The sequence below is a fragment of the Limulus polyphemus genome, unplaced genomic scaffold, assembly GCF_000517525.1.
Source record: "Limulus polyphemus unplaced genomic scaffold, Limulus_polyphemus-2.1.2 Scaffold894, whole genome shotgun sequence".
In the NCBI taxonomy this organism is placed as follows: Eukaryota; Metazoa; Arthropoda; class Merostomata; order Xiphosura; family Limulidae; genus Limulus; species Limulus polyphemus.
The window spans coordinates 56,660-70,195 of record NW_013666504.1 but is presented as its reverse complement, the minus strand read 5'-3'; the positions used below and the strand labels follow the sequence as shown (position 1 = coordinate 70,195).

The window sequence follows — 13,536 nt, the reverse complement described above, 5'->3', positions numbered from 1 at the left end:
TTTGTCTTGTCAACATGTAAGGACTAGTAGTAATACCATTTCCAGACCATAATTTATATTCGTATGTCTGTCATGTGGTCATCGGTATAAACACTGATAATTGATATCATTTTCAGATCATAATTTACATTAATCTGTCTATCATGAGATTATCAGTATAAATAGTGATACCTGACATCATTTCCAGACTCCCAATTTTTCACCAAACTTAAATATCTAGTTTTCTGCTATTGGATATTATATACACTCACTGTGATTCACACTTGTTTATCTAGAATTCAAGTCCATCAGGTAGCATCAAGAGATAAATAAAAGTTCGGTCTGAAATTACGTGAATATGTTAATAATGCTGCTAATCAATGGCTGGATGTGGATCTTTTTTTCTGCATTATATAATGACATGATAAATGAATCACGGTCGTTCTAAGAAAAGCTTCTTTGTTTGGCAGCTTTTAAAATAAAATTGTACGCAAACCTTCTAAACAATTAAACAATCATTTCTGTTTTCTGACTGATCATCTTTTTTCCTAGAAACCTGTGACATTAAACACAGATAAATATTGTAATAGACAAACATGAAATTCATATTATATTTATGTTAATAGCTCACGATATAAATTTAAATAGCGTTTGTCCAGTTTATTGTTAGAACTGATTGATAATTTTCGAAATACTCGTACAGATTCTTCTTGCTGCGACAGATCAAATTGTCTCTGTGTAAATTGAAAACATAAATTACTTATATCCCGTACTCACCTACCAGTCTGTTCCACCAGATAACACAACACATCTCAATTTCATTCCTCCTCTAACTGACAGTTTTTCCATTACTGAATTTACTTGTAAATTTATCTAGTCGACTATATTTTATTGTAAAGTTTCAGCGAACATTGATCATTCATTCGTCATTCCTATTAAGTGGCGCGTGTGGTTGAAGACCGTTCTTTATAGAGTCATCACCGGAGTCTTGTGAAATGTAATTCTCTTCATAAATATGTAAAATAGACATGTGAAGGAGGATATAGTTTCCTGTTCGGCTTTACGTCTGTTTTATATGGGAGACATTCATGAACGTAGAGCAACTTCCATAAAATTCGACGGCTTGATTTGAATCTTCGTGATTTGAGTTTTCTCAGTCTTTCATTTATTATTTTATCCTTTCACTCCATCTGCAGTATATAATTTGCACCAGAAGATTGTAAACTGGATATAATTTGCACCAGAATATTGTAAACTGGATATAATTTGCACCAGAAGATTGTAGACTGGATATAATTTGCCCCAGAAGAATGTAAACTGGATATAATTTGCACCAGAAGATTGTAGACTGGATATAATTTGCACCAGAAGATTGTAGACTGGATATAATTTGCCCCAGAAGAATGTAAACTGGATATAATTTGCACCAGAAGATTGTAGACTGGATATAATTTGCACCAGAAGATTGTAAACTGGATATAATTTGCACCAGAAGAATGTAAACTGGAAGAGAAATTCATACCTATTTTGACACCAAAGGATGCCCCCTTTTTTCTCTCTCTCCGTGAACCTTCAGACAGCTAATCTAAAGCTCCGTTGTTGGTCTTTTCGCCCCGATAATGGTCTCTTTATACATACCAAATGACAATCTTTAGACGAATCACATTATAACACCCTTCTGTTGTTGCTCTCATTTGGCTCGTGTTAACATTCTCAACACGAATTTGAATCACGTTCATGTAATCGTGTAACACAGAGTCACTCTTCTGCTATGGCCAAGGTTTTAGTAGCGTCAAATCTGATGAACGTGCTTGATCGAACTCGTGTATTAAAGTCTAGGTATAAAGAGAGAGAGAGAGCCATTTTGCCTCTGCTTAAAACTTACACGAAAGTTTCCATTACTCTATAGAGCTTGTGAGCAGAGTTAAAAAATCTCAATTTGGTTCAGAAACTTGGCGTCGTTTTAGATTATCCTACATCTGATTAGATGAGCCATGATGATTATTTTGTGTTCAGTAATTTTTGATGGTATCTTATTTTAGGTTATGCAGGTTAGTTTATGGCAACTCAGTTGTTACTTTTCTGTTACATTAAATCGTATTTGGTCAATTACACGTAATGCAGTATATCAATTTCTAGAATAGTTCAAAGTTTGGAATTATATGAAGAACCTTAATATAACAGTAATTTAGTAAACTACCATATCTTTTAGTTTTTTTTAAAGTTTTTGAAATATTTCTTTTTTATTTGAATCAGCGCTTTATTATGATCAATTAATATTTGGATTATAAATTTGTTTTTTGTTGTTTTTTTGCGGAATGGATGCTGTAAGTGAAGATTTTTAAACAATGCTGTATATGTCTACAATATTTCTAAAGTGATTTATTTATTTATGAAAGTTGAACAATGAACTCCGCCAGATTTTACCTATTCGCCAGGATTCACCAGGATGTTTAACTAACCGGATTTTGTTTAAAAAAAAAAAGACTGTAAAAGGCTTAATGAATTTTTAATAGTTAGCCTGCTAACGGACTTGAATACTCGAATGAGTATACCCATGCTGAGTTTCGTGCAATATTTAATGGTTATATAAAATGTTTAACACTTCTTTACTGTGTTCTTCTTCTAGGAAGGTTTGACGTGCATGCTGGTATTCACTATTACTGCAGCCGTCCTTGGAATGTTTCAGTTTGGATATAACACTGGAGTCATCAACGCTCCGCAAAAAGTAAGGATTCAGCTTTAACGATAATTTTAGCTCATTTTAGATGGAACGCTAAAGTTATGAAATGAATGTGTATGTCTTCATGAGAAATCTCTTCTAAACGTATTCCTTTAAGTTGTGTTTGACACAACAAACATTGATCTCAGACGTCCGGCATCCCGTTTGGAATTTCTTTCACATATAAAAAGTAGGGGTATTTCGCTGCTGATGTACTACTGTTTTACAAATATTAGACATTCTAAAGAACAAACAAAATTCCGCATTTAAAAATCAAAACTTTATTGTTCTTAAATAACTGGTTCCTTAAAAAATTGAAAGAAATCACTTTGTAAGAACAACTGGGATAATATAAATTTTTGGACTGCATACGTAAATTTTTCTTATTAACAGCCCTTAACGGTAGTTCAGAGGATTTCTAATCAAATGAAGTTCGAACTGGTAAAGGTCATTGCTGGTACAGACTGTGAAATATTCAAATATATTCAAGTGATGACATTTCTCAACTGTCGTACCTACACCACAGCTGATAAATGTACGAATATTAAAAATATTTCTCCCAGTAGGAGGCAGAATCTAATGCCACCTATTGACGAAACACCTGTATTGCTTAATATAACTTTCGTCGTGATTCTTGAAAAAAAAATATATATATATATACATAAACATAATAAATCATGCACCTTCAGAGTTATTGCAGAGGTTATGAATCCCCAAGTATTGGTTATGTGGGGTAAGTTACTCCCCTGACACTTCTTTTCCTCGTATTACCTATGCATTGTAAGACAAAAGTTGTAAAGGACGGTATATTTTGTGTCATAACTTTGACCTTCGTTTACTAATATGTATAGTAATATTTTTGTAATAACATTTTAAACTTTAATGTGCTTGTGAAATTGTGCATGGAATTTTGTAAATATATACAATATGCGATTTTTTATTTTAAAAAATAATATTGGGCATTTTATTTTTATGTGGTTGTAAAATTGAACCATCTTAATGATTTATTGAGACAACTCGTGATGACCAACTTAGTCATTTATTCCAATCATTTTCCAACGTTTAGTTATTGAGTCATGCATAGAGAAGGGAAGAGACTTGAGTATTGAAGGTGGTGCGAAACATATTATGTATGGAACGGCCTAGCCTGATAGTTCACATGCTCAACAGTTCATAGTTTACTACTTATTGCCGCAAGGTGACTTTCTGCACTTTGGGGGCGTTGGTGCGCTATAAGTATGTCGGCCATATCCCAGTATTTGGTCAAAGATTCGGTGGTGGGTGCTGTTGAGTAGCTCCCTTTCCTCTAGTCTATCAGTTCAAAATATGGCATGGCTGATACATATATAGCCTTATCGCCCTTATGTGTAGCTTTGTGCGTAAATATTGAATCTGTTAATAGCCCAAGAAACCAGTATCTGTTTCATAATACGCATGCGTATTATGAAACAGAATAATAACCTTAGAAGAATAACCTTATCGAAAGAATATGCGTAGAATAACCTTATCGAAATGTTATCACCAGACAGTCGATATCAGTGGTGAGTCTCGTAATACCGACTTCCCTTCGTAATGAGACTACATTCAAAACTAAAGTGTGCCTTTAAGCATGGCTCCTTTCTTAACTCGAGACACATGAAAGTAATGCTCGTATTACAACTACTTTGTATCGAGAGAGGGCTAGAAACCAGACAGTACGGAAAACTTTCTGTCACATACAGAGATATGCCACAAAGATGTGGTTATGAAAACATACCTAGGTCTTCGACTTAATTGTAGAACTAGTTATTAACGGAAGTTCTGGATATTTCTCTGGAATTTCAGTTACCAAACTCATATACCTTATTTTTTACTGAGAGAAAATGGTCCACTTCCAGATCCTGTATGCTGTTTATAGTTTCTTGATATTCTACTTTTAATCAAGTATCTTGACGTTGACAGCTTGCACTAAGTACTGTACGCTGAGTGTTTCACAGTTTTGTTCTGTATACTGTATATTTAATATAGTGTATTGATGTTGACAGCTTATGCTAAGTACTGTATACTGAGTAATTCAGTTTTTTTACTAAATATCGTTTACTGATTAAAGCATTTTGATGCTGACAGTTTAGTTCCAAGTATTATATTTAAGTATTGTTTCTTGTTATTAACAGCTTTAAACAAAGTATTGTTTATTGACTGAAGCATTTTGATGCTGACAGTTTAGTTCCAAGTATTGTATTTAAGTATTGTTTCTTGTTATTAACAGCTTTAAACAAAGTATTGTTTATTGACTGAAGCATTTTGATGTTGACAGTTTAGTTGTAGACGCTGTACAATATTCTGTTTTAATTATGTGTGATAAACATTTTTACTTAACTGAAAATATCCTAAAACGCAACCATTTTTTTTAGGTTGGCCATTTACTTTCAAAATCACAAAAATGTCCCTTTATCTTTAGCAACTCTGATAACACTGAAGTGGCAAGTTTAAGCAGGTTGATTATATCCTAAAGCATGTTTAAGCTTCTTTTATCTTTTCTACTGTAACTCTAGAATGTATGTATTGATAATAACGATTATTAGTAGCATTCACCTAGTCTTCATCATATGCTGGATAGTTGTATTTATGAAGACAAAGGAACGCGAAACTTGCTTTTATTCTTAATTGGGGTGTGATGATGAGTTCGATTACTTAAGGATAAATCTTTTCCCAGCTTTTTTTCTCTTCCTTTCAAATTAAGACCATCTTTTCTTTTCTTAAACTGCCCCCCCCAATGGCACAGCGGTATGTCTGCGGACTTACAACGCTAGAATCCGGGTTTCGATACCCGTTGTGGGCAGAGCACAGATAGCCCATTGTGTAGCTTTGTGCTTAATTACAAATAAACAAACAAACTACTGCCTTCTTACCTCTACCTGTTTAAAGTGGCGCCAAAAACATTGCCCCCCAGTGGCACAGCGGTATGTCTGCAGACTTACAACGCTAGAATCCGGGTTTCGATACCCGTTGTAGGCAGAGCACATATAGCCCATTGTGTAGCTTTGTGCTTAATTACAAATAAACAAACAAACTACTGCCATCTTACCTCTACCTCTACCCGTGAGGGGTGGGTGTGCTGTAATACCCTATAAGTGTAGTGAGTGCTGCTATAATAAGTCTAAAGTAAAGACGTAGTGTGGGATCACCTAGCCAAGTGCATAAAATTTATCATGAAAGTAAAAATGTCGATTTAATTTTAAACTAAAATCGTTTCTGAATTAAGCTATTTTCTGTTATACCACCAACGTTTCTGATAAAAAAAAACACCCCTCTTTAATCAACGGAGAATAAATTAAGAAATCAACAACTATTTTTCCAGTTTTGTGGCTATACATTTCATTTTATACTTTCAGTACATAAACTAAGAACAATATTAGGTTATATTTTTGTTGCTAAGCAACATGACATAAAAGCCATTGTTACTAAAATGCACTGCCTTTGTGCATGTTAGAAGTTGTTAATCTAACTGATTTTTACCAATAGTTATTCTATGAACATGCCATGAATTTATTTCATGAATGATCTTAATTTTGATTGGCTCACGAAGGAATTTCCCGACGTTTGACTGCCTCGATTGCACTTTTCTGCCTCTTTGTTGGTCAAGCTTAATTTCGCAAAATTTATTTATTTCAGTTAGCTATCAAGTGTGAGGTTAGTATATATTATGGTGTGGTAGTACTTGTCACGTTATTTTTGACGGGCTATACGCTAGTCGATATATATTCTACGAACAGGAAATTAAAATGTTATGGATGATGGGGTATTTAGTTTTGTCACTAAGACTTTTCTTGAAGACGGTATTTTCATCATTGTAAGCAGTCTCTATTATAATCGCAAATAAACGTTAAGAACCATGGATTACTGTAGTTCCTCAATCTCATAATCCTCCTATGAAAATTGTGTTATATAAAGGAGTTGTATGATATCCACAAATATCCTTATGAATCATGGATTACACACATTCCTTTCACAATCCTCTTATGAGAATTGTATTATATATATAGTTAGATAATATCCACATATACCCTCATGAATCGGGGGTCACACGTTCCTCTCACAATCCACCTATGAGAACTGTATTATATTCAGGTGTCGTATGATATCCACAAATACCCTTATAAATGGATTACACACGTTCCTCTCCTAATCCTCCTATGGCAATTTTGTATACAAGAGCCGTGATAACTTCATTTGTCAACTCGTATTTGTTTCTTTGGTTGTAATCTATTAGTCTCACTGGTTGTGTTAGCACATTGGGGAAATACTGGTTGATAGATTATTATTATCTGTAATTTTGTTTTTTTAATCAAGAAATCTTGGATAATGATTTATTGATCTGCTTTTTCATGTTTCCTTGCTCGTGGACTATTTATTCAATTATAAGTCATTGGTGTGTCCAGTTTTGTCTCCTTGTCTATTGCATGATACAGTTTATCTGCTTACTTGATTAAAAACTACTGGTTGATATCTTAAACTATTTAAACATGTTTTGTTTCAGATCTAACATATTTGAAGAAAAACTATTCAATTTTTTCTGAAGAAGTAGAAACTGAGACCGAACATTTTTGACATTAAAAAAAAAAACAAGGCCAGGATGATGTGTAATTTGAATGGCGTTTTCATCTGGTTCTGGTCAAGGTTATCCAGTAGTTATAACGTATATTGTAAAGGCAATAGATAATGGGTTTTCATTAAATTGGAAATAGCTCATGATTATGTGAGTATGTTTTTTTTTAATTTTGATGAATTAATACTAGTTTTAAGGCAGGTAATAACTCTCTCATTTTTTTAACATTCCCTGCCTTTCTCTTCGTATTAAAACACGATACATAGTCGGGCGATTCCTCTTTCTCGTTTCTCTTAATATAATCAGAGGTTTGATGTCGTAATTTAAGTTCATCTGGACAGAAGGGATAACAGTTTGTATAAAAAAATTTTAACAATGATTTTATAAGGTTAGTAATAGTAGGCTTATTTGTAGTCTAAATTAAGCATTAGACCTAATACATAAACGAAACGTAAGGCTTACCTGAAACACTACTTGGTAAATTATATTTCACTTTTGGCTAAAACTCATTTTGCTGTTATATTACGAAAATTATCAAAAATAAAGAAAAACAAAACAAACCTTTCTAATAAATCAATGTGAATATTGAGCATTCAACATAAACACAATAGTTGGCCTAAGAACAATCAGGTGATAGTTTTGTTGTTAAGCGACGATGTATATTGTTGAGCATTACCAAAAAAGAAGCGTGAAAGCGTTCTCCACAGAGTGACAAGGGGAATAAGCCTTTTATAGTTAGTGATACGTGTGTTTCAGTTTACACAGATTTTAGGTTTATTAAGTTCTTAATTATGTATGTAATATTTGGCCTACAATGAGCGCACACAACACATAAATTATCACGGACCAGCTGCAGTGCCATCGCTTGGCTTAAAACTAATCTACCAGCAGCAATACTTGACTGCCAGTTAATATAGATAGGACATAACAACTTTCATTAAAATATATTAAGAAGAAGCTTTAGAAGAACTTTACCGACCAAATTATTGGCGGGCTAAATGCCCTACCTGTTTTTTCGAGTTCAGGGCCCTCGCAATTAAAATCATGTTTTCTTTATTTTCTTATTACAGAAACAATCAGCTATTACTGCAATGTTTTTGTTCCTATTATTACGGAAATAAACGGCTGTTAGCCATGTTTTCATTACTGTTTTTACAAAAACAATCAGCTGTTATATAAAGCCTTTTTTACGTTAGTTTGCCCCCCCCCCGTGGCTCAGCGATAAATCTGGAAGCTTATAACGCTAAAACCCGGGTTTCGATACCCGTGGAGGGCACAGCATAGATAGACCATTATGTAGTTTTGCGCTTATCTTCAAACAAACAAATCATTACTTACTTATTAGAAAAACAACTCGGACTATTAGCAGTCGATCAACATAAGTTTGACAATCAAACAAATATGACAAAGAACTATTAGTGTTTACTAGAATCAAACAACATAACGTTTTCTATGTGAAACAGCTAAAAACAGACAAATTTACTGTCTGCCAATTAAAAATGAGTATCCCTCGATCATATTTTTCATTGCTAATTACTGCTCGCTATTTCCGTTGCGGATCGTTGCGGTTTTTATGTACTGCCCACAGGCGGACGTAGCTAAAGCGCATGCAAGACTTGAGAATGATGCTTATATGGGGATCAGGGGATATGACCCCAGAAAATGTGGCATTTATAGACTTCAAGTGAAGAAATCCCTTAGATATACATGGTACATGTAGTGTACAGCAGCCTTGAAATTATTAACAGGTATTAATCTGCCTCACCAAATGTAGACCTGAGGGGCTGGCATCCCCTGGTTCTTCCGCCTATATTTTCTTTTTAGATATAGTTTTGAGACTGAAATAAATAGAATTCGAACTATGGTCCTCAGTTATTCCATCAGCTGAGCCGGCCTCTCGCTAGTATTTTATTATACTATGGTCCTCAGTTATTCCATCAGCTGAGCTGGCCTCTCGCTAGTATTTTATTATACTACAACTGATGATTCAAACTGTCTTTATTTATTTACATAAAACATAAACGTTATAAAAAATTTCAATATAGCGGTCCTCTATTTCTAGTAACCAATTGTACAATGCAAAAATATTAATATATGTTGCAAAAAATGGTTACCAATTACGTTTACATTTTACAGTAGTAACAGGAAGTAGTAAAATATTATTACCAGTTCTGAATCTGTAAGAACTATCTTTTCAGTGTTCTTTGGTTTACTTGTTGAGACAACTTAGAAATAGTATACCTCGATAACTGGAGACAACTAAAAACTAAATAAAATGCTTTGAGTTACTATAACTCTGTACTAAATGTGCATTTTGGTTTTGCACTTTTAAAAGTAGGGTAATGAACGTCGACCCACTTTGATGGGATAGTTCAAGTCAACCACGCACTCTGATAATGTAGCCTAAATCAACCATGCATTCTGATAATATAGCTCAAGTCAACCATGATTTCTGATAATGTAGCCGAAGTCCACCATGCTTACTGATAATGTAGCCCAAGTCAACCATGCTTACTGATAATGTAGCCCAAGTCAACCATACACTCTGATAATATAGCTGAAGTCAACAATTCTCTCCGAGAGTGTAGTTCAAGTCCACCATACATTCAGAAGTTGTAATTGAAATCTTTCATGCACTATAATAGTGTAGCTCAAAAATGCCATGAACTCCGAAAGAGTAGTTCAATAATGCCTTTTCAGAATGTAGCTCTTACTACCAAGCACACCATGAGTGTAATTCAAGTCCACCACGTACTGTGAGAGTGTAGTGTATGTCTGTTGTGCACTAAGAGAGCATAGTTCCAGACTATATTTCCCCGAGGGTATTGATTAAGTCTACTGCACACTACGAGAATGTAATTCAGGTCTCTCGTGTACTCTGAGTGTTTGATTCAATTCTACTGTGCATTCCTGTACAGAAAAAAAAAACTCAATCCAAGTGGTTTGTGTCAAAAAACATCGAAAGAGTGCAAAAAATATCTAATTTATTGCTAATATGGATGAACCACAGTGAAATTAATATAGATTCGTTTATAGAAATTTCAATATGCATCAGATGGGTAACAAACATAAAAATGTTCTGTGTATATCTATGCTTACAAATGTAAAAAAAAAAATTGTTTGTTTGTTCGTTTGTCCGTGAACTACTCTATGGTCTATGGATCAGTCTCAACCAAACTTGGTAGGACTATACATTAAACCAAGGGGCACGTCATACAGTAATTTTTGCCTGGTCCCACCCACCTGGCCCGACATAGCACTGGACTCAAATCCCCGTCACACCAAACATGCTCACCCTTTCAGCCGTGGGGGCGTTACAACGTGACGGTCAATCTCACTATTCGTTGGTCAAAGAGTATCTCAAGAGTTGGCGGTGGGTGGTGATGACTAGCTGCCTTCCCTCTAGTCTTACACTGCTAAATTAGGGACTGCTAGCGCAGATAGCCCTTGTGTAGCTTTGCGCTAAACTCATAACAAACCAAACCAACCCATCCACCCTTGGCCACGACCGTAGCAAAAATATGTTTGTTTACCTAATGACTTGGACAGTTTTTATTCTTAAATTTTTTCTTGAAATTTTGTTGACATTTTCTTGGAAAATTTTAGATTATTTCATTAAAAATGTCAAACGTTCACAGGAAAATTGGCAACCAAATCATAAGGTCAGACCCTTCAAGTGGTAGGGCTACATCTGAAAAGCCCTTGTTTTTCATAGGGTCATTTCTATGTTGGGTGTTCAAGAGTAGGATCACCAAGAAACCTCTTTATTTTGGCCCAGGAAAGAGGAAGAATTTTTAATATGGTCAATCAAAAAGCACCAAGAGTATCAACAAACGCTGAGACTATAGAGAGACATTAGTAAAAGTAATAATATTAACACTATTTCGGTAATGGGGAATAAAGTAGGTGTGAAATAGAATAAGTGTGAAATAAAGCAGTTGTAAAGTAAATTACGTGTGAAATAAATTATGTATATAAATGCAAATTCTGGATTTAATTTATTAGTTCAAGCCCTATCAATAGATTACATTCGCAAAAATCTTAACAAAACTGAATCATTACTAACGCTGAGAAACTTTATCATACATTATGATAATAGACCTATATACCTCTCATCATATAATCTAGTAAACTCCTTATGTAATTCCTGGCCACCTACTACTGGGCAAACCGGTAGCTAAATATAGTGCTAATTATATTTTAAAAGGGTTTATTTATGTGAAAATAGGATTAATGCTATATGTTTTCCATTAATATTTATGGAACTGTTTATGTGGACAAAAATAGAGAAGTTTATACCAGAGAACTCGAAAAATCGGCGTTATACATTCATGGACATGGACTGAAAAGGGTCACTCTTGTGTGCGAATGAATTATTGCTACGCGCATGCAGTGACTGCATGATGTAAGAACGAGTTTTCCTTGCTACCGGACCGTATTCTACTGAAGAATTAATGTGGGGTTCCTTCAACACTCAAGAACTAAATCAATAATCAAGGAGGGAGGTAGAGGTCTAGGTGTACCTGATCTTCCCAAATCACATGACCAAACAACAACCAAATGAAACAAGAAAATTCAAGTCCTACATTTAATCGTTATTACCCCGGACGTAGGATGGGTGCCTCAGTTGTATATGCATGATTTAATCGTTATTACACTGGACGTAGGATGGGTGCCTCAGTTGTATATGCATGATTTAATCGTTATTACACTGGACGTAGGATGGGTGCCTCAGTTGTATATGCATGATTTAATCGTTATTACCCTGGACGTAGGATGGGTGCCTCAGTTGTATATGCATGATTTCAACACAGATTGAGCATATAACAAAGTAGACTTTGAAACGAGTGTGTGAAGACTTTTCTTACGTGGCAAAGTATCGATTAAAGTTCAATGATGTCAGATAAACTTTATGAAAACAACATCGGTAATATTGTATGCTATTTTAACAGAACGCTCCGAATTTCGAATATGTATTTAAAACCTGCAACACTGTACTCATTACAATAAACTAAGTATTTTATCTTGTATCGATACGTGCACTAATTAAACTGTAAAATGTGATATAAGGCTAGTAACTAAGTATTTTATCTTGTATCGATACGTGCACTAATTAAACTGTAAAATGTGATATAAGGCTAGTAACTAAGTATTTTATCTTGTATCGATACGTGCACTAATTAAACTGTAAAATGTGATATAAGGCTAGTAACTAAGTATTTTATCTTGTATCGATACGTGCACTAATTAAACTGTAAAATGTGATATAAGGCTAGTAACTAAGTATTTTATCTTGTATCGATACGTGCACTAATTAAACTGTAAAATGTGATATAAGGCTAGTAACTAAGTATTTTATCTTGTATCGATACGTGCACTAATTAAACTGTAAAATGTGATATAAGGCTAGTAAAGCGTGAGTCCCCTTATTACAGGCTCTGTACAAAAATATGTTTTTTATAATTGAATAATTTACTCTTCCAACAGAGCAGAGCATAATTTACAAGGAGGATTGATCGCACTTTATAAGAATTACTAATACAGTAGCGTATTGTCCAGGTGCTATAATTATGGCACCATAGGCAACATCTGTATTTGTAGTATATAATGGATTCCTGACCTTTCAACAATATAATTCCACCATTACACGTGTGAACAGAAGAATATATATATATATATATCACAGTTCTTTTGCACGAAATATATTTATAATGTAATGAACACAAGAGAAATGCAAAGCACACACACACATATATATACATACATGTCCATACATACATATAATTTGAAAACAACAAAGACTTATTGGCCCATCTAAGCTGTTCCATCCGTTATGCTAAACTCTAAAAATAAATATAAAAGACTCCAAGCCAGTCCTTACCATTCAAATATTTGTCAAGCCTTCCCTTAAATTAACTGCATACACCACACCTGACGATAACCCATTTCAAAGGTCAACCACCCAGCGGAAGAAACTCTTACCATGCCAAAATTTAAATTTGTGTCCTCTAGTCTTATCATTGTCACCATTTTCTTAAACACCTCAGTCAGATCCCCTCGCCCCCCCCCCAGTGGCACAGCGGTATGTCTGCGGACTTACAACGCTAGAATCCTGGTTTCGATACCCGTGGTGGGCAGAGCACAGATAGCCCATTGTGTAACTTTGTGCTTAATTACAAAAACAATAACGTGGGTGATGTTCTTCAAGGTGCATCTACCCACAATGCTAAAGAATTATTGCAAACTA

General features: G+C 34.5%; 1 protein-coding gene across 6 annotated transcripts in view; it reads left to right on the top strand.

Moving 5' to 3' along the window:
• Positions 1–13,536, top strand: part of LOC106461083 (glucose transporter type 1-like) — a 206,183-nt gene that overhangs the window by 147,693 nt on the left and 44,954 nt on the right. For all 6 annotated transcript variants that reach the window (XM_022387943.1, XM_022387941.1, XM_022387942.1 and 3 more), the window contains one exon: positions 2,609–2,707. In XM_022387943.1, coding sequence (XP_022243651.1) covers positions 2,609–2,707 — 99 coding nt within the window. The remainder of the gene's footprint in view (positions 1–2,608; positions 2,708–13,536) is intronic.